This window comes from Elaeis guineensis, chromosome 3 (assembly GCF_000442705.2).
Source record: "Elaeis guineensis isolate ETL-2024a chromosome 3, EG11, whole genome shotgun sequence".
NCBI classification, from domain to species: Eukaryota; Viridiplantae; Streptophyta; class Magnoliopsida; order Arecales; family Arecaceae; genus Elaeis; species Elaeis guineensis.
Genome location: NC_025995.2, coordinates 123785207 through 123807628, shown reverse-complemented (window position 1 = coordinate 123807628; position 22422 = coordinate 123785207). Strand labels below are relative to the sequence as shown.

Genomic DNA, 22422 nt, shown 5'->3' with positions numbered 1-22422 from the left:
ATTTTTCCAACGCGCCTCCAAATAGACGGTCAGCATGACAGATTTGAGAAGATCTCGCCCCAGTTGGGGTCGCTCTAGGAGTGACATTCTTGTGATAGCATCCCCTTCAGCCAAACTAGATGGTGCCCCAAAGAGTGTGGTCGATTTGTGCCTGGGCTCTTTGGAGGATGGTGTAGATTGAGCACTATTATTCTTGATCCTCACCATGGTGGGTTGGTGAGGCAGCTCCAAAGATAATGCTGGGGGAGAGTTCTGTGGTCCTCGGGAAGCTTAAGTTCTCCCCAAGGTGATCGGAGAGAGAGTCGCTGATGAGGACCGGGATGGCATCGAGGCAGGAAGAGGGTCTGCACCTTTAACTCTTTTTGGCGCAGGAACAGTAGCAGACGTTTTCGATTGGTCATTTCTCTTCCTCTCCTCCTCCTTTGCTAGATTGAACCTCATCTCTACATTAGATATACGTTTTAGAATATTGAAGACAAAAAAAGGAAAGTTAAAAATAAAATAGTCCGATCTTATCCTGAGGAGAGTACAGACTGATTCCGACGTCATACATCTACTACAAGAAAAAAATATTTTTACGATGAAATTATTTACGATAAAAATATTTTCATCGTCATTAATGCTATTTACGATGATAAAAATATTCATCATAAATAATTTAATATTTATGATAAAAATAATTTTTCATCGTAAATAGTCTTGTAGTAGCGACGAAAAAATTTTTTCATCAAAAAAATGACTTATTGGCAACGAATATTTTTATCATAAATAACATCTCATTTATTTTAATTTTAAATTTTTAAACATTAGAGATAAAAATATTTTCATCTTAAATAATTTAAGTATTTACGATGAAAAACTAATTTTCATCATTAATAAGCTTATTTCCAATGAAAATATTATCATCATCAATATTTTAAAAAAAATAAAAAATTTAAAAATTTAAAAATTATAAATTATTAGTGACAAAAATATTACATCATAAATAATTAATTATTTGAGATAAAAAAATAATTTTATCATAAATACTTGATTATTTATGATGAAACTATTTTTATTGTCAATAGTTAAAAAAATTAAAAAATTAAAAAAATTAAAAATTACTTATTATTTGTGATAAAAATTTTTCATCATAAATAACTAAGTATTTACGGTGAAAAAAATTTGTATCATAAATATTTAATTATTTACAATGAAAATATTTTCATCGTTAATATTTAAAAAAATTAAAAATTTAATAAAATTAAAAATTATTTATTATTTATGATAAAATTTTTTTATCATAAATAATTTAGTATTTATGATGAAAAGTAAATTTTTATCATAAATATTTAATTATGTATGATGAAAATATTTTCTCATCAATATATAAAATAAATAAAAATTTAAAAAAATTATAAAATTTAAATTTCTGATTTTATGTAAGACAACTGCATCTATTTTTTATAGCAGCTGTATACATCTTTTATCCTTTTACATGGTAAAAAAGCAAATATGAGTTATGATTTAGACCGAACTTTTTATATGAAAAAATTATATGAAAATAGATGATATTCATGGATTAGAATGAATAGATCCTTTTAAATGAAGTAAGCTATATGTTTATTTGTGATATAAAATTTATCTGTTCATCACTGTCACTGTTACTAGTAATATCAATGAATCTTTCTGATGGAATGTCTGTCTTAAACTGTATGAAAGGAGCCTCCTTTCATGCAAAAACTATATATAGTTAAGCAGCATATTCTAGTATGGCTTCTATAATCTCGAAAGATACCATACTTTCTGCATCGATCGACGCTCAAATATATCTCTATAGGAGTTTCAATCATGAGAAGACAAACAATATGAGCACTCATTTTTCTAGCAATGCAAAGCATAAATATGAGTTTATGCTTTATAACATAACTTGCACTACCTGCAGGTCTGCTTTGATTCTAATTAATTGCTAGATCTTTGATACTCACACAATTTCTTTTAAATTTCTCAAGCTTGATCCTCACATGCATGCAATATACGAGCTTCTGGACCTCTAACTTTCTGTTCCTATCCTATCTTTCAAATCTCAATCTTGATGAATTTTTCTTATGATCTTAGAATTATCGTGATATTCTAGTACTCTGACTTTCAGAATGAGGACTCCAAGAAAAAGATGAATTTCTTGAAGATCGAAGATCACAAAACTATCGATCTCTTATAGTACCTATTTCATTGCGGAAGCCAAAAAGTTATTATTATAATAATTATTAGTGACGTAAATTAAACTTTTTATCGTAATTATATTTTTTTATATACATAATTTTTTTGAAGAAAAAATTTATTTTGAAGGAAAGTCATAAATTAACTATTTATATAAATTTTTTTATTAATAAAAAATTAATTTTTTTGATGAAATTATTTTAAAAAATTTTTTTAGATCAAAAATTTTTTAGATTAAAAAAATTAATTTTATTTTTCATAATGAATATTTTTTAATATCATTTTTTTTAATTTTTTGGATGAAAAATTTTTTTGATGGAAAAAAAATTAAAATTTATTTTTTATGAAATTATTATTGGAAAGATTTTTTTTTAAACTAAAAAAATTTGAGTGAAATTTTTTTTAATTATTAGCGACGTAAATCAAGTTTTTATCGCAAATAGTCTTTAATTTTTTTTAAATTTCTTTTAAAAAAATGTATTTAGGACATAAATTTATTTTTCATCAGCAACCAAATTTTAAAAATATTATTTTTAATCAATTTTTATGAAAAAAATTTTCTAATGAAAAACTTTTTTTATTAGCAGTGAAAAGGGATTTTCGTTGGAAAAATTATTTTAAAAATATTTTTTTATTTTTTTGAAGAAAAAATTGTTAGAGGGAAAAAAATTTTTTGGACGGTATTTATTAGTGATGGAAACTATATTTCTGTCACTAATAGACTTATTAATGATTTTCGTCGCTAATAATTATATTAGTGATGAAAATTTTCATCGCTAATAGTTCTGCATTTATTAGACATCAACTCAACGTCCCTTCGCATCGCACGAAACCCACTTCCTCCCCCCTTCGAGCTCTCCCCTCTCCCCTCTCCAACCGAGCTCTCTCTCTCCCCTCTCCCTCTCTGAGCTCTCTCCCCCTCTCTTCCCACCAGCGATCGCATCTCCACCATCACCACCATCGTTGCCATCTGCGTCGTTGTTGTGGGCTTCTCCATTGCCGTCGTTGCTGTCTGCCGGAGGTAAAGGTTCTTCCCATCCTTTTTTTTGATTGATCGGGCCAGTGGGGGGCAGAGAGAGTTGCGGGGGTGGGGGACTGGGGGTGACACCGGGGCCAGGGGTTCGTGGGGCGGAGGGGGTTGCAAGGGTGGGGGTGGGCGGTCGAGGGTGACACGGGGGCGGGGAGGGGGTTGGGGGGCAGAGGGGGTTGTAGGGGTGGGGTTGGGCGGTCGGGGGCGACACGGGGGCAGGGAGGGGGTCGGGGGCGACACGGGGACGGGGAGGGGGTCTAGGGGCGAAGGGGGTTACAGGGGTGGGGGTGGGCGACCAGGGGCGACATGAGGGTGGGGATGGGGTCGGGGATGACACGAAGGCGGGGAGGGGCCGTGAGTGGTCGGGAGTGACACGAGGGCAGGGAGGGGGGTGGTCGGAGAGGGAGGAAGGGAACTGAAAAATGAGGGAAAAAAAATAAAAAATAAAATATTAATTAAATATTTTATTATTTGATTAATAAAAATAAAATTTGGATCACGATTTGAATTGGATCGAGGTCAGGATCCAGGTCGACATCTCAATCCAGGTTAGGATCCAAATCGGGATCTGATCAGGATCCGAGTCGAGCGGGTTGGAGAGGGCGGCGGCACCGTGGGGGGTGGGTGACGGCGGTGGTGCCGTGGGAGCAGGGGTCGTGGGGGCCGAGTCCGGAGCTCGTTTAGGAGAAAAATATTAAAAAAATATTTTTAAATAAAAAATATTTTTAAAAAATAAAAAATTATTTATTATATATATAAAAGTTAAAACACGGATTGGGTCAGGGTCAGGGGAGAGGAGGGTTAATCGACCCGAACCCAATTGGGTTGGCCTGAATGGTTTGGGGTCGAGTCTGAAGCCCGATCCGATGGGCCTCCTAGCGGTCCGACCCACTTTCAGCCCTATCTGCGGGACTGCTTCCACGGTACTGCTTTTGGTGAATTTGGAAGATGCGGGAGAAGGAGCGGAGGATATTCGACATGCGATTGGATTTTATTTTATTATTTTACATTAATATTATTTTGCATGATCAACTATTTATAGTTTATTTTATATTTATTGTATGAATTTTTTAAAGTTATTATAAAAATTTATAAATTTTTTATTATTCCACTAGCACAATGCATATTGCTTTTGCTTATTGTAATTTAATTATTTTGTATGCTATTTTGTATGCTTTTGTTTATTATAATTAAATATAAAAAATATTTTTATTTTAGAGAAAACTCTACTAAAATTTTTGATAATTTTTTTTAATGTAGAGTTACTTTTTTTTGATAAATTAGAAATTTATCTTTGAATGTATATTCAGAGATGGTAATTAAATTGCATTGAGCCGTAGATTCTCATTTAAGAGTCGATTTTGATCGAGATCGACTCTTGGATGTCCCATATTCAGATTTTTAAAAAAAAAATAATCTTATTATTGTTAATAGTTGATATTTTATTTCATTATGTAGTACTCAGTAGTTATCTGTCCACTGTTCTTCAGGTATATGGTGGATAGTGTGCGTAGGCACCATATTTACGTCGTATACTTGGAGAACTATGGAGAAATACTGTTAAAATTTTTATAATAATAAAATAAAATATCGATTAATAATAATAATAAGATTATTACTTTTTTGAAAGGGATAGGGCCACACTTGTTAGTAATTATTTGAAATGGATAGGATCATACATTTTTGCTTCATAAAATTGGTGGAAGGAGATTTTCTATATTACTATTCAGTTTGTATTCTTTAATATGTACTGTTTTGTATAAAATGATCCATTTCTAGATTCGAATCAGGATTTGATCTAGAATTCGGATCGAAATTCGATCCAAAATCCGAATCGGGATCTGATTTGGATGAATACCATTGATTTTTTTTTGTAGTTAATGATTTTCATGTTTGTTGTTAGATGGATATCAACAAAAAATTGATGAATGCTAGAGATATTTTTTTACCTAAATATCGAAAAGATGTTCGAGATTTTATTGAGTTTGCACAGCATAAGGCTGACAGTGCTAGTCGGATAAAGTATCCATGTAAGAGAAGTGTCAATATGGTATATCATCACATAACATTTGTTGAGGAGTATCTGCTACGTTATGGTATGGATAAGAAGTATACTTGCTGGATATAGCATGGGAAGCGTGATCCGAATGAACTTGTGCACGACGACGATGATACTGAAGATGATAGTGATGCTGCTGAACCTATCAAACATGATGGTATAGGAGAACTATTAGATGATTTACATCAAAATATTTATTCAAATATACGTATGAGTACTAGTGCATCTGAAGGCAATTCTGATCATGAACATAATATCTGACTTGAGGTAGAAGAGACTTCTGAGCAGTTTGCAAAGCTTGTAAGAGATGTACAAGAGTTGAGAGTGCTCTTTCGAGAATTTTGTTGTCAAAAATTAAAGATTAACTTACTTAAGAAGTTTGAAAAGGATATCATGCTCATTCTTTATAAGTTAGAAAAAAAATTTTCACTATCATTTTTTGATGTTATGGTGCACCTGGCTATTCATCTTCCAAAAAAAGATCTTTTAGCTGGACCGGTATATTATCGGTAGATGTATCCTATTGAAAGGTAAAAAAATTGTATGCACTTTGTCATATCAGTTATCAGATATAAATATATTTTTAAAAATTTATTTTTATTTATAGATTCTTGTACATCCTAAAAAAATATGTGCGTAATGAAGTACGGCCTGAAGGGTCTATAGTGGAAGCATATATAGCTACGGAGTGTGTCACATTCTGCTTGATATATCTCAACGATATCGAAATAAGATTCAATCGTACAGATCGTAATGCAGATCATGAATGAGATGATAATAAATCGATACTGTCTATATTTAAACAAATGGTTTGACCCATTGATGGAAGGAGATATAAATTTATGGACGTGAATGAGCTATCCAAGGCATACTTCTGCGTTCTAAATAATTATGAAGAAATTGAAGATTTCATTGAGTAAGTACCATCTTAGCATACTGTTTAATATTCTAAGTAATTTTTTCATATCAATGTAAAATTAAAAATCATGACTTGTTGCAGTGAACACAAGAGTATACTATCCAGAGAGAATAATACGGATGTTGATGATCGATATAGAAGAAAATTTATAAAATGGTTTGGAGACCTTGTAAGTTACACTAGTAATATGTTATTTTTAATAATTATAAAAATAATTATTTGAATCAATATATTTTTTTATATTATAGTGTAGATGAAATATAAGTATTTCAATAAAGAATAAGGTGCGACTGATGAGTTGTATGATTTAGCATGTAGTCCCGATCGAAGGGTTAACCACTACGCATCTTGTATCATTGGAGGAATGAGATTTCACACAAGGAAGCTTGAGATGCAACAATAGATCCAGAATAGTGGGATTGTTACGATAGGATATAAAATAGAAGAAGAGATTGAATATTATGGTATACTGATAGATATCATAGAACTAAAGTATGGGTCCAGTAATTCTGTATTTTTATTTCAGTGTGAATGGTAGGATATTAGCAATAAAAAGATTGGTATTCATATCAATCCATACTTTATCAGTGTAAACTTTGCATGAATATGGTACCAAAATGAGCCGTATATATTAGCAACTTAAGCGAAACAAGTAATATATTTGAAGGATCTAAAATATCGAGAAAATTGGTATGTCGTACAAAGAATAACACTTAGAGACGTATATGACATACCAACCCGACTAGAGATGGGTGAAAATTTAAATTTATATAAAAAGAAAGCTTTTCAAGAGGAAAAAAAAAATGAGCCGAGCTTCTTATTGATAAAAAACTTGTAACAGCTCCTTTGAATAGGGCTGATCTGCCACCCAATGAAGTTGAAACTAATTTTGTATTTAATCTTGATGAGTCAGAGGGTGACGATCAGTTCATAAATGATGATGAGATAGAAGACGATACATTAGTCGATTATTGTGATTCGGAGGAGGATCTATATATTGAGGAAGATACGAATATTGATGGATAGATCTATATTTTTTGTTGAATCTTCTCTTACTATAATGGCATGCGATATAATTCTATTCATTAGAATGTAATTTATTTTTTTCTATTATTGTTCAATATTATATTCATTTATATATCAAAAATTACAGGTATAGCACCAGGAGATAGACAACGACGTTCGCATTTGCAGCTTACCCCTGAGACTGAGATGCCTTCATCCATTTTCACTGCCATACTAGCAGAGTCGCCAGAGGGTTCTGCACTGGCAGGTCCCAGTGAGGTAGATCTGAGTGAGGTGGGTTCGAATGAGGCGGGTCTGAGTGATGTTATTATACTTTTTATATAATAAAATTTATTTTTTTAATTTAGATAGCTATCATACTAATGATTTATTTATTATTATTTCAGATCAGTCTCCACCAGTGGTGAGGTGAGGACAAGGTCCATCGAAGAACCTCACTCTAGATCATTGGAGATGCGAGCATTTGGGATAGTATCTCTGTATTGAGATACCATCCGATTACATTAGGCCCATTAAGAGATGGTACGAGTCATGGCAGATCGAGCTGGACATCATATGCCGTAGCTATACTTCCATGATATTTTTTGATTGATGTCACGTTCTATGAACTTAGAGAGAGATTTTTTATATTTAGTTACAGATAAAATAAATTATACTGTAAATATTTAATTAATATGATATTTTTTTAATATTTGTTATTGGCAGGATGTATTTGATATTATTGATTTTGAGGAGGATCGCATGCGGCGAGCTGTAGACGCTCATTTATGTTTGCATTTCAAAGAGTATCACCATCGCATCCATCAGCATTGGTACCATATGATGCAGGACCATGGGGTGGAGGTAGTACGATAGCGGCCCTATGACAACATCACTATGGATGATTGGACTCTCGTATGCCGACATTACGAGGATTCGGCATATCAGGTTACACATCCAAACATCTTTTTTTTTAGAGTTTAACGATTGAATCATTTATTCTTAAATTCAGTTTGTTACCTACTAATTTGATTGCTAATTGTACAGAGATGATGTACCTAGAACACCGTGAATCGGACGAGACAGATCATGACGCATTGTGGGGGTTCGAGGTCATTCGCTCGTCATATAGAGCAGATGGTAAGTAATTTCTAATTAGCATATTTTAACTTTTTAACTATTTAATTTTTTTTAATTAATTATTCTCAAATTACAGAGAGATGCAAAGAGTGGTGAGCTTCTTGATAGGATCGATATCTACCAGCGGACCCACCAGCGACGGTCAGGAGAGTGGACGACGGGAAGGTAGGAGTTTTTTGTAAGTTTTTCTAATTATTTTTTTATCACAGTTTGATTTTTAGTATGTAATTAAAATAGCTATAACTTTAATTTTCAGGATCGTATGATAGGCATCAGATCTCAGTCTACCCCTGATGGCTCGACCGCACCCACAAATGATAAGATCTGTGATCAGGTGCTTGGTACGAGATCCTATTATGTTAGGAGTCTAAGACATGGGATCAATGCTTCCTTATCCTCACGCTCATCCAGAGCTGACATCCATGCTGCCTGCGATGCTCGACTGGTGGAGGTGCAGAGGCAGACTATTGAGGATCGACAGCGAGCTAAGCAGCAAGCTGATGAGTTGGTTGTATGCATCGACGAGTACCAGCTGCTCCAGACCTAGATGATGGAGTGGATAATACAGATGGAGCGGATGATGCAGTTGATGAGGTAGTAGAAGGCCGGTCCGAGCTCTTTCGAGCGCTCTTCTTTCCCAATCCATTCTCCTTCTGCAGATGTCGATACTTGACGGTCTGTTTATGTAGCTTTTTATTTTTATTTCAAATATCTTATAATTTTAATTTAATATAATAAAATGATAAAATTTATTTATGAGTTTATTGTGTAAATTTTTTATTTTTATTTTTTATTTTAATTTATAAAAATATTATAAATATAAATTAAAAATATATATTCATAAATTATTTTTCAAAAAACATGTATACATTTTTAGCAATGAAATTATTTTTGATGAAATATTAATCATCACAAAAAATTAGCAATGAAAAAATTGATCGTAAATAATTTTTTTAATTAATTTAAAAATATTAAAATTTTATATTAAATTAATAATGATGAAAATAATTTTATCATAAATAATTAATAATTTAGTAGCGATAAAAATTTACATAAAAATTATCATATTTGTGATGAAATATTTATGTCGCTAATATTTTTTTTAAATCTAAATTTTATAAAAAAATTTAATTATATTAATAGCGACGAAAGTTATTCATCACAAATAAATTTTTTTATTAGTGATTTAATATTTCATCGTAAATTAATTTTTTTACGATAAATTTTTTATCGTAAATAGTTTCAAAAAAATAATTTTTTAATGATAAAAATTTTTGATCGATAATGTCCATTATTGATGATGAAAATTTATTTTCATCATAAAAAATATCAACGATGTCATTATGTACAACTAAATATTAGCGACGATAATTTCATCGTAAATAATTATTATCGAAGAAAATCGATTATTAGCGATAAATTTTTTGCATCTCTAATATTCTATTCTGTTGTAATGAACGTCTGATCATTTATTAAAGTGGAGAGCTTTGATATTTTGGTGGTGATCAGGGTTGAATGAGCCATCTCATCTCTGAAAAAAATTTCATCATGAGAATTACGTTTGGTGTCCGGATGTTCCCATGAAGTCTTAAAATCTCATGGAATAGGAGCTTGGACAAAGAAAAAAATAGCCTTTTCAGCTATGAATGGAAGAATACAAATTAGGTCCAAATTTACAATCCTTCCGAGATGAGAAATACCCACTAGCTCTTCTCACTTGGATGCCTTTTTAAAAAGACTAGGGACCTAAATAAGGAGATCCTAAGGTCTATATGAAGGAAGTCGCACATAATGATGAATACTATGATCATTCTAATAGCATTTAGAGTTATTTGAGTGGGGTGGATTTTATAGAAATCAAAAATATTATAGAAAAAGGGATGTAATGAAAAATATTGGCCAGATCGAAAAGACTCATTGTAGAAAGCTATACATTCCTCGGGAGGTTCGGAGACTTGACCTTCTCGATCCGATACTGATGTTTCATATTCATCAGGTATGTCATATTTATCCTTAAGGACTGTGAGGTTCTCCTCAGTCAAGATAAATTCCTCTATCTTCGGATCGAGGTAGTTTATGAGACCACGCACGAAAGATTCCGCATTGTGATCCGAACTCTCCTTGCCTAATAGGCCGGTTTCAAGGTCTTCTTGGGATGCATTTTCTACCTCTATGGCTAGTAAGGGTTGGGTCGACCTAACTTGTGATTCATCTATAATCTCCTTCCCCTTTCTACTCTTATGGGACATATTTTTCGAAAGAAAAATACAAAAAAAAATAAGAAGATTTGAAAGAGGAAGAGTATCTATCCTATGACTGAAAGAGAGTGAGTGAGGGAGAACTGATACCTAAAAAAAAGGACAGATGAAACTCTCCCAAGGAATGAAATGCACTCCTCTTTCGCTCCGACGAAGCTCCTCACCATCTTCGGCAATTGTTCGGCGTCGAGAAGCTCCTGAAAATGTTTCAGCGGTGCCTCCATAAGGTAACAGAAAAAATGAACAGTGACTGGAGGGCAAAAATCTTTTATAGGTGGACCAACGATCAAGATGAACTGGTCTCCTTGTTGATTTGTGCCACTTGGCGTCAATCCAATACTCGATTAGATGGTGGTTAGGCACACCTCTCCTCAGATTTTGTCACGTCGGATCGATCCATGTCCAAGCTGATAGGCCAACCACATGTTGACATTTGTTGTCCTCTTATTTGATATTTTCAAATCGCCCGTCTAAGCAATGATAAGAGAAGATTTGACGGATCATTTTCTGAAAGGACAAGTTCTTTCTTTTTCAATCAAACAATTAATTTTTATGCCCTCAAGGCATGGTGCATTTATTTCAAGTAGTGACGACATCAATCCGGAGAACCCCGAACTGAAGCACGGAGATAAGATCTCCTGGTCGGTTGAAAATCGATCTAAAAATCAAGTACGGAGATAAGATCTCCTGATCGATGAAAATCAGACCGAAAATTCAAGCACAGAGATAAGATCTCCTAGTCGGCTGAATATCGATCTAAAAATGAAATGCGGAGATAAGATCTCTTGGTCGGTGGAAAAAATGACCTCAAAATTAAGTGCGGAAATAAGATTTTTGATTGATGAAAATTAGATTGAAAATTTAAGAATGAGGATAAGAACTCTCAATTGGTCAACGACCAAAATAGGGTCCTACTTTATGAAAATACTCTTACTTCCTAGTTCGATCTGAAAATCGTCATCTCAAATATGAAAAATAGGGGGCAAAGTATTGATACATTAAACCAACCTTAAAACACGTGGCATCATCATACGGGATCATGGAGGTATCGATCTTAAAGTGTCAGATTCCATCATACCAAGCTACCTATGAGCAAATTCGAATCGGTATTATATCTATCTGAATAAGAGATCCTCATACTAGATCTCTACTAACAGAAGTGCTCAGGTCAGATGTTTACCGATCTGAACCCTGTTACCTTTATCCAGAAATCTTATGAAGCCTCGAGTTCATCCCGATTATCTATCGAGGTGAACTATTATTATGGTGGACTTGGCTATTCTGCAAACACCCATAGTGCTTTCTTCTATCAGGCCACGGCCGACTGCGATTTCACATTCAGTTCACATGCACAACTGTACATTAGTTCATTTACAGGTGGCTCTTTAACCGTCTAACAAACTTCTCTAACAGTCTAACAAACTCTGAAACGATCTCCTCAACCTCTCTATAAATAAAGGGTCAGGGATCCTCCATCGGTAAGTCCAATTCTTTGAAATTAAAAAAAATTCTGCTAGTAGAAAATTAAGCCAGGCTCTTGGCTCCTACTAAGTTCTCCTCCAGTTTTATTCAATTTCTCTTGCTCTTCCACTCTTTTCCATTTTTGTTCTCAAAGCTCGAACTGACTTAAGCATTAGAGGATCAAAAATCGGAGGACTCCATTCAATTTTTTGACTGATTTTGCAGATTGAAGAAATTTTTGTCAGATAGAGAAGATCTTTTCAATCCAATCATATCTAAATCGATTTACTCTACTCCAGATTTTGAGTTCTAAAACAACAGGAGAAAGTGAACCACTGCATTATTGAACATTGAATAATAAAGGTATTAGAAAAAAAGATGGGGCATGTTAAGAATAAAATTAAATATCTATTTTATTGTTCGATAAAAAAAATAATTTAGCCATCTTCTAAATGAATAAGATTTTTTTTTATTTTATGGATAAATACTATCCATGGGAGAGTAACTTATCCATCTTAAAAAGTATAAAAATATGGATAAGTTGGTCAATAAAAAAATTAACTAACTTTTTTATGATATTTATCTACCAAAGAACAGGTCTTAGTAACTTTCATCCATGCTCGTGCAATTGATGATAACTTATGATATCACATCTCGAACCCAACATCTGGATTAGGCACGTGATAGCCGTACACTCCTTAAAATAAGTTTTAAAGAATATGCAAGGCCTATGAAATTACTTACAATCTCAACATCCATAATGATCTAATTTTGTAACAATTGATAAAACTTACATAATTATAAATTTAATTTCCTCAATCATCTGATCAGGTATCAATGACACTCTGTCTATTTATCCGCTCATCCATGAACCCAAACTATAGCCAACCATGAGTATCTTGCAACTCTAAGAAGAAAAGAAAAATAGAGAGGGATAAGCTTTATAGTCCAATAAGAATCTCTGTATATCACATCAATATAATAATACAATATGAAAATAATAATAAATGATAAAGCATGAATTCTCATATCCAATATGCAGAATAATATAAATATCTATATAAATATATATCAAATATCTGTCTAGTCAAAAGAGATGTATTATCATATGTCAACAAGTGAAATTTTTTTTATTCAGTATTAGTTTTATATCCTGTCATTTGTTTCTCTCATCATAATTTCAGTTTTTTTAATCTTTTTCTTTTTGATTTTGGACTAACCGAAATCATACCTCAATTTTAGTTTGACCAAAATCCCACGCGTAAGTCTGTGGGGGCTGTCTCAGGCATAAGCTCCTGATAGACTGTCTCAGACTTGAGCTCCTAGCCAACTGTCCCACGTATAAAAGTCTGTGAGGGTTATCTTAGGAATAAGCTCTTGATAGACTATCCCAAGTGTGAGCTTTTAGCTGACTGTTCCACGTATAAAAGCCTATTGGGACTGTCCCAGGCATAAACTCTGGATGAACTATCTTAGGCATAAATTTCTGGTGGGCTGTCTCAAGCATAAACTTCTAGAGGCTGTCTCAGGCATAAGCTCCCGACAGGCTATCTACATGTTAATGCTAGTCCAAACCATATCTTTTTCATCTATTTATTTCAAATTGATTTCATATTGATTTCATCAAATCAATTTCAATTTATAATGTAATCAAAATAAATATGTCATATGTATATAATTAAATCATCAATTATTGATACATATATATAGTCAACACGTAATATACTCATATTGAAAAATTATACAAAAAATAATAGTGTCTCAAACATGATAAATCCATCAGCACGAATCCATTGATACAAAATCAACGTTACAAATCCAACGATAAAAGTAGTATGTATATATATATAATGGTGATGATGTACACGAGTTCTTACCTCTATTGATGATTAATCCAAATATAGAAATCGATGAACTTCTTAATTTATGAACTCAAAATTAAGATATTTTGTTTGATACTTTCTTGTAAAATAACTGCATCTCTAAATGATCGGGATCAAACATAAAAATCATATATGAAAAAATTATAGATAAATACTCAAATATAATAAAATCAAAACCCCTCCTAGATCAATCAAGATCTGGATTTGTCTAAATATTTAAACCCTCTACTGATCCATAAGATTTTTAGAGAGAGAAAATCTATAAAGAGAGAGGAGAAATCTAGAGAGAAAATTCTAAAGAAAGAAAAGGTACGGAAAGCAAACGAAGAGAGAGAAAGGAGAGAGGAAAGAGAGAGAAAAATCTTTCTCTCTTTTCTTTTTTTTTTCCTTCTTTTTCTTTTTTTTTTTTAGTTTTCTTCTTCCCTCTTCTTCATGGCAATGGTGGAAGGGAAAGAGCTCGGCTAGTCATTCCCACGATGGTGACCCCAGATGGCAGCAACTCCTTATAGTGGCGGAATCTCAGTGACCTCCACCTTCGGTAGCTGAGCATGGCCAGCAATGATGGCTGCTCCGACAGAAGGAGAAAAAAAAACAAAAATAGAGGAGGTTGATCCCCTAAAAAATTCGATGGCTGGTGGCTCAATCTGGCTATTAAAAACTTTGCAGAGTTGTAAAAGAGAAGAGAAAAGAGAATGAGAGATCAATACCTCAATCTGGTGATGGATTGATGGTGAATCATGAAGCATAATCCTAGGAAAATCAGAGAATTCCAATTGGTTTTCTCTGGCAAATGTTCATGGCTGAGGGGTGATTCTCTTAGTGGGGAGAGGGAAGGGGTTTTATAGATGGGATCTAAGATTTTGGTGAGCTCTGAAATCCTAATCCCACTCGATTTTGAGAAGAAATACAGACTCCATCAAGAGTTCTCTTTTATTTTTATTTTTTTTTTCAAATTTGGCTTTGAGATTCATGCAGGGGAAGCTCTAAGTGATCAACGACCTAGTTATTTTAGAAATATCAATTGAGTCACTTGAAAAGATCGAATGCCCGTGCACGAAAGCCAATTGACAATCATAAATTGATTGTCAAGTTTGCAATGGAAACGAAGACAATCTCAGATTGACCGGTCATTTGCTTTATCATTGGTATTAAGTTGCATGCGATGGAGATAAGAACATAATAGTACAATTTGATAAATTCATTAACATTCATAGGTGGAATGGCATGGATGTTGGTACAAAATTCATAAGGCTTAAACTTTGAAAATTATAAAAAAAGATTAAATACTTGGTTGACCGATTTATGATATTTAATTAGACAATGCAACATTGTTCTCTTTTCCATGTGCAGATACTTAATTTGTAACTTAGTACACCTCTCATATGTACCATGTATGATTGGTGCATGCTCTGGAGTCCTATGCGGCATATACCATATGGTTGTACATGCAATCAATCATGGTTATAGCAATGCAATGAGATTGGCACCTGATGAATGAGGTCTGAAGGGACGAGGGCTGTGATTAGCTGCATGCAAGATTATGGTACAGACATTGTAAGATATAATTTACTTGCTGCATCAGTGACTCTGCAGGCTCTCAGCACATTCAGGGCATGGACCTTACTTAGCACGGACATCAATCACGTGCGGGGGCATGTTGGCATAAGCAAAAAAAAAAAAATAAATAATAATAAATAAAAACCAAACACCACTGCATAGGCAATTAGTGCATGATATTTTAAAGCTAACATTGCTCATGTCATGATGATAAAAAAATTGCATCACGTTAGTTGTTTGGATCCCAAGTTCCCTGGAGTGGTTTGGCTGGCAATTAACGCGCGCCCCTTGGTATGCTGCCTCCTGGTTTACGCGTACGTGATCTGTTCATATACAATTCTTATATCTTACCAACAATATATGTCTTGAATCGAGCATCCTCTCGAGCCAAGCACCATGACTTATGCCCTAAATCCATACTTTATATCCTACAATATCTTAAAATCCTTTATGCTTGTATTCTGCCACGACCTCACCCTCAAAATGCTAATCCACGTGTTTGCTACACATGCAGTATCTAGATTAAATTGATGTAATGACAATTAAGTATTGGTTTGTTATTAATGAGCTTTGTATTAATCCACATGCATAGACTTGAGAAAAACAAAAGAAGGAAGGAAGAAAGAAAGAAAAAGTCAGAGGTGAGAAAAAGTGTTAATAGAGTATCTAGACATACCAAAGGCTGTTTGCAGTAGCCCACAGGAAAGCGGAGAACCTCCCTTCCCATGGCCCCTGGTTTCTCTCCAAACAAATGGTGGTATTGCCGCGTTCCTATTGGCCCTCCAACAGTATTCCACGTCCCCGTCCCCACTCCCCCTCTTCTCCTGGAGGAATCCACTCAAAGGCTTCAATATATTATTCATATAAAAAAAAAGAACTTTGGTAAAATAAATCATTTATATAAAAATAACATATATTTATATATTTGTATCAAAACTAAGGAACGCATCTCCGGTCTTTCCTCCCATTAGACTGAGACTGCGGTCTCCTTCTGTGGTCTAAAAATTCCGGCTTTTACCTCTTTTTTAGTGACAAGACCGGGGCACTCTCAGGGGGGCGCGGGTGATCGGTTGCTGGGCCTGGGGTTCTTCTTCCTTGATGAGGGCGGAGGGAAGCTTGGCCTCGGACAGGGAATTGGCGTCCGAGAGGAGCAGACCGTCGTCTGAGAGGAGCACGAAGCGCCAAAGGAGTTCGGAATCGATGACGACGCGAGTCCAGATGTTGTTCGAGACCTGCAGGGAGGTGTTTGCCGACGGCCAGGCTGGTAACGTGCCGTCGCCGGAGGACGTCGATCGGCTCCGTTTCGTTCTTGGTACGTTGCTGCTCCCTCGTCCGATATGGAAGTTGTGATTTTTATGATCTATGGCTAAGTGCTAGTTATATTTATATATTGGCCAAAACGTGTCTGCTGATATTGGAGTAATATCTAGTTCTAAGGGTTGCATTTGCGTATGAAATATCATAAGACTTATCTGAGTTTTTTGGCCTATTAGATCGATCATGATTAGTAGAACCATTTTGCATCAATATTACTGGTTGAAATTTGGTAAATTGGATGAAAGTGTGTTGTTTTCCATGCTTTTTTCTCCATCTTTTGCCATGCAAATTGTATTTTTGGGCTTTCACTTGGATCTGAATACTGAGTTTGGATTACTTTTCTGCTAAAAGAATTTGTTTTGATGGTGAGCAGAAGATCAAAGGATCATTTAGTGTGTATTATTTATTATTTTCTATACTTGTTTTCGTTGGTTAAGAACAAATTTAAGGTTATTTAAATATATTTAACTCTCCATACATCTATTTAAACCTTATGGTTACCTCCTCCAGTCCCATTGCCTTTCACAAAAAAGCATTACATTGAAGGACGTTATATACCTTAATTACCAAAACGGACGTTATACCTTCGAATGAGTTCTCTTCTTGTTTCCTTTCGCTTAGTCTTCGGTTTCTCCCATGCAATACAGGATTGATGGAGAACAATTACTGAGAGAAAGCTTACCTGATTGATCTTTAGATAAATGCTTTAGAGCTTCACCTGATTCTCAATGTATCATTGTTGGTTCCAACTCATGCCAGTCTCCTTGCAACAGTAGCACGAATTTAATTGCGTGATCATGTGCAATAATGTTTTATTGACTACTCACTGCACAAACAACTTTGCAAAGAAAGCCGCAGATCATTGTTGTTTTCCTTGTTCAATACTACCTGTGGAAGACTTGTTTGTTATGATAAGAACTTCCGTGGGCGGTAGAGGACACCATTTTTTGTCGTGTGTCTTACCTTTAATTTAAGGCTCTAGACCGATGGTAGGTCCATTAGTTACAGATTGTAAAGTTGGACCTCGTATATGAAACAGGAAAAAGAAATTAAGGAGAAACTCACCAGCAGCTCATATTAATTACAGAAATTTTTTAAATCCAAGCCAATAATTTGGGAGACGTACCTATTGGTCACCTTGGAATGAAGTTATGGTACAGGTATCGATAGCAGAAAGCGGGGACCCATGGGGCTGACCTTTCAAGATCTGCCGCTTCTAAGATATCGTTGCGTTATGTGTACGTTTTTGACTTTTTTAACGCTTAAACTTTTATTTTCGAACTTAATTTGTAGTTCTCATTAGCATGCAACTTTTGCCTGTTACCTTTTTATATTACATGAATATAATTCTCACATCTGAATGTGTGCATACTAATGTTCACAGTTATGCATGCATGTGAAAGCAGTGATCACGTCACGAGCTTGTGCCCTTATCGTTCTGCATCATTTTCTACATTTGGTTTGGAGCATTTTGATGTGGGCCTGTGAGGTCTTGTCCTCGAGGGCTGAAGCAACTCATCCTATATATTTAGAAAGGAACAAGGCAATATTTTTGAGTGTACTACATTTATTTTAATCGATTACGAGTAGGATTATTTATTGGTGATCAAATTCAAAAGCATTTTTCTTATCTCATTAATTATTGTTGATGGATGTACGACTGCATGCAAAGGTTATATGTCATGTCTCTAATTTTCATTTGTATGATATACTTGCATCTCTAAAGGACTGTTGACCATATTATATATACACTCCTCTCTTGTTGATGATTGCAACTACATTTGCTTTTTTGCAGATAACATGAATGCATTAGATGTTGGTTTAGCTGAAAGCATGCCATATTTTCGAAATATCGAGTCCGGGGGAACTCCTCCTCGAATAACATACCTACACCTTTGCGAGTGTGATAACTTTTCGGTACCTCACCTTCTCGAGAGAATATTGTTTTCATTAGAGTGTGTAAAATCCCTCTGCATACCTCTACTTGTTTGTTCTTGTATTCAACTGCCTCTCATTGTGCTCGCTTTCCTTCAGATTGGTATCTTCTGTTTTCCTCCATCTGGTGTCATTCCACTTCATAATCACCCAGGCATGACTGTATTTAGCAAGCTTCTTTTTGGCTCCCTGCACATCAAGTCGTATGACTGGGTTGACATTCCTCAGGATTCCAACTATGCCATCATTCCTGCACACTGTAAGAAAGGCTAAGCCTTCCAATAATTTATTTCGTTATATATCATTATACTTGTCTTGTCACTATCTTTTGTGCGTTTTTTTTTATATATATTTAGTTGTATTCTGATCCAACTTTACATCCCTTTACGTAGCAGTTCAACCCCCAGGAGTGCGTTTGGCCAAGGTAAAGACCGATGCCATCTTTACAGCACCATGCGAGACCTCCGTACTTTATCCAGCAGATGGAGGCAATATGCACCGTTTCAGTGCAAGGACATCTTGTGCAGTGTTGGATGTTCTCGGTCCTCCTTATTCCGACTCCGAAGGAAGGCCCTGCACGTATTACAATGATTTTCCTCTTGCAACTTTCCCTGGTATGGTTTTTTGTATTCTTCTTTCGTATGTTTCATATTGTCATTAATTTGAAACTCCTTTTTTAAAATGATTAATAATTTTTTTTAATGTCTCTACTTCTTTTTTCTCAACATTTCAATAATAATATTATATATATTTTTTTCATGCTGTTGTTGCCATGCCTGTCATTATATTAAGTACTCTTTTTTTTGACAAAAAAAAAAAAGAACTCTTTTTTTTTCGTCATCGTACATGTGATTCTCGTTCTGTACTGAGGATATCTTTTGAATGTGTTGTTGAACTAAAAGGTCAGGAATTGTGCTGATTCGTGTCTAATCTTTGTCGAGCAAATCTCTAGGACCCTCGGGAAGTCAGCATCCGGTCTTAATTAAAGTTGCCTAATGTACGGGTGGGACCTCCACATTGGTGTTAGGTCCTATGGTTCCCAAGAAGACATTTCCTTAAAAAAAAAAAAAAAAAAAAAAAAAAAAAAAATCTAAGGATGGCGATATTTAAGGGCCTAACCTGTTTAACTTTTTTCAATCCTGTAGATTGTGTTTAATAAAATGATCAAATTTGGATGTGGTTTTTTAATCTGTCCAATAAACAGATTAAGTTCAAATTTTTATTCTGTTATATATCCTATCCTGTCTGCATCTTGTTTTATCTGATCCAATTGCATATTGCACATCCTTTTCCAAAAATTTTGCATGCAATTTTCTCGTTTTTTCAAACTTCTTTAATAGACCGGAAACTATTCTCGGTCAACCCCGGTGGATTCGTAGTATCGGAGACGCCGTTGTCCAGATTTTTATGCTTCGGGCCTACTTGTTTGCACGTTTATTATTGAACCAACTCTTGATTGATGCATGATTCATGCTTTTGAAAAATCCCATCTCTCTCGTCTCGAGCATCTCAAAAGTTGTTAGAACGCCACCCCTTCCACATGAATTCAGCGTCCATGATGACTTCTCTTCCCTGGCTCAGGCAGAACAAAGAAAGGATCTCTTTCATTCTTGCAGGAGTTCATTAAAAACCAATGCATCATGCCAACATGAGGAAAAACAACTTGATGATAGGATCTCATTGGATTCTCTGTGTTTCAGCAGCTGCCGTTGTGGCGCCTGGTGAGGATGAGGACTACGCTTGGCTGGAAGAGAGAGAGAAACCGGATGACTTCATTGTAGTGGGGGCAAGATATAGGGGCCCGAGAATAGTGGAGAGCTAATTAAAATGAGTCATCTTAGTTCTCAGTTCTTGGAGGACCTATTAGGTAGACCTATTTTACCGTAAGCAAAGTTTTTTGTGGTATTGTCTATCCACTGCAATATTGGTTCTTGAACCAGTTCACCTAGGCTGGCTGGCTTTTTTTTTTTTTTTTTTTTTTTTAATACTTTTCATCTGTTTTGTTTCTGAGCATTTTCTTCTTATCCAATGGGAGCTCATTTGTTTTCGGACAATGATATGGTCCAAGCGTTGGGTGTTGTGCGGGACCTGGTTTGCTCTAGTGTTGGGGGCTTATTTTATGATTCTAATCCACTTGCAATATTGTTTTTGTCGTTGCCTGGTCCCTGGAATTCCTGTGGAACAATGAAAAGATTTCGGTTGACCGAGAGCAGAGTCCCTTTGTTTCAGCGCCAGTGCTTTGAAATGTCTCTTTGCTGTTCTAAAACACTTGACGGCCTTTATACCACTTCTTGTCCCTCTTTAAAAAAATGCCTTTGCTTTTGCCTGGGAAGGACTAAAATCAGAAAACAGAGCAGAGGAACCACAGACATGAGCATTACCATTCCTTTGTAGCTGCATTGAAAAAATTGCGAACCTGGTGTTGCTGAAGCTTTTTGAAGAAAGAATAGAAGTTTTTAGAGAAAAATAGAAAATATGGAAATAAAAATAGTGGTCGCATTTTATCACTTTTGTGGTATATTGTATTTATAAGCACATGCTTACATAAAAATATAAATGGAAGCTATGGCTAATTTATTGGGGTTTAAATTATAAATTATAAATTTAAGTTTAAGATACAATAGAAATGGTAATCATTTATATTTTAAAATTGAGTGAAGATGATTGTATAGCTGATTTTTTCAAATTTAAATTCGAAATGCATTAGAAACAATAATTATATTGATATATCTCGTGATCGTGCCAATCAATTTTGCTATCAATTGCTTATGTTTGAAATTTAAATTTAATTTAAAATATATCAGAAATGATAATTATGTTGACATATATCAAATAAATTCTACCATCAAAGATGATGTTTGAAATTTAAATTCAAATTTGAAATATACTAGAAATGCTAATTATATTAATATATTTTGTGATTGTGGTTGATATAAATCAAGTATAGTATCATATCTCCTCAAGCTAAATAGGGGAGCTTGAATTTACAAATAGTATAGATGGTTATAATGTAGACCTTTAATGAAGATGCCTTGCATGAATCAATTATATTATTAATTACTATATTTCAAATTTAAATTTAAATTAAAAATATATTAAAAATGATAATCATGCACGTTGATATATCTCATAATTATGATCAGCATTAATCAAATTTACTATCATGTGAAACCTCTAGTTCATTGAGCTTTGTGGTTTCTTAAAATTACCTAAGCAGGTTACCGAAGCTTGGGGTCATAAAGTTAGGAGAATCCCGGTGTCCTTTCAGCTAATATTTTATACAAGTAGCAGCGTTAATTGTTGCATGGAAAAGCTTGCTTCTCTTCAATGATGACCCTACTTTGTCTTTCTCGCATTTTATTGTCGAATGCTCTCCGTTCAACGTGCATCTATACTTTATGTTGTTGAATGAATATTACGTGGGATGGCCCATAGTTTTTACCGAGTGGTTTGGAATTGCACTTTAACTGTGAGCTTGTTGAAGGCAATCTCTGATCAGCTTCCTTGACACCACCACCCAAGAGAGAGAACCAATCCAGTTCCGAGTCTTATAGCTTTCGTTGTTTGGGATGATTGAAGCCAAAGATCATAGTTTATCCTTCGCACCCATCCATAGTTTGATCATCCACTGCTTGCTTTGAGATCTGTGCAAACAGATG

General features: G+C 34.6%; 1 protein-coding gene across 3 annotated transcripts; it reads left to right on the top strand.

Annotated features, from left to right (window-relative positions):
- Positions 1–16464: 16464 nt before the first annotated feature.
- LOC105040364 (plant cysteine oxidase 2) lies at positions 16465–21342 on the top strand. 3 transcript variants are annotated; one of them, XM_010916852.4, is made up of 5 exons: positions 16465–16823; positions 18624–18745; positions 18863–19022; positions 19156–19377; positions 20467–21342. In XM_010916852.4, exons 1-5 carry the CDS (start codon positions 16610–16612, stop codon positions 20583–20585), a joined length of 837 nt encoding a protein of 278 aa, XP_010915154.1. In that variant the 5' UTR covers positions 16465–16609; the 3' UTR covers positions 20586–21342. The 3 variants fall into 3 exon arrangements, with proteins under 3 accessions (XP_010915154.1, XP_010915153.1, XP_010915155.1); XM_010916851.4 differs by having other exon boundaries at positions 20464–21342; XM_010916853.4 differs by having other exon boundaries at positions 16466–16823; positions 19159–19377; positions 20464–21340.
- The last annotated feature ends 1080 nt before the right edge of the window (positions 21343–22422 follow it).

What these genes read in the sequence shown, in the direction of transcription:
- LOC105040364 (XM_010916851.4), top strand. Translation starts at nt 16,610, where the DNA reads ATGAGGGCGGAGGGAAGCTTGGCCTCGGACAGGGAATTGGCGTCCGAG. An exon ending in TCGGCTCCGTTTCGTTCTTG is followed by an intron (nt 16,824 to 18,623) that starts GTACGTTGCTGC and finishes GCTTTTTTGCAG; the next exon opens with ATAACATGAATGCATTAGAT. An exon ending in TGCCATCATTCCTGCACACT is followed by an intron (nt 19,023 to 19,155) that starts GTAAGAAAGGCT and finishes CCCTTTACGTAG; the next exon opens with CAGTTCAACCCCCAGGAGTG.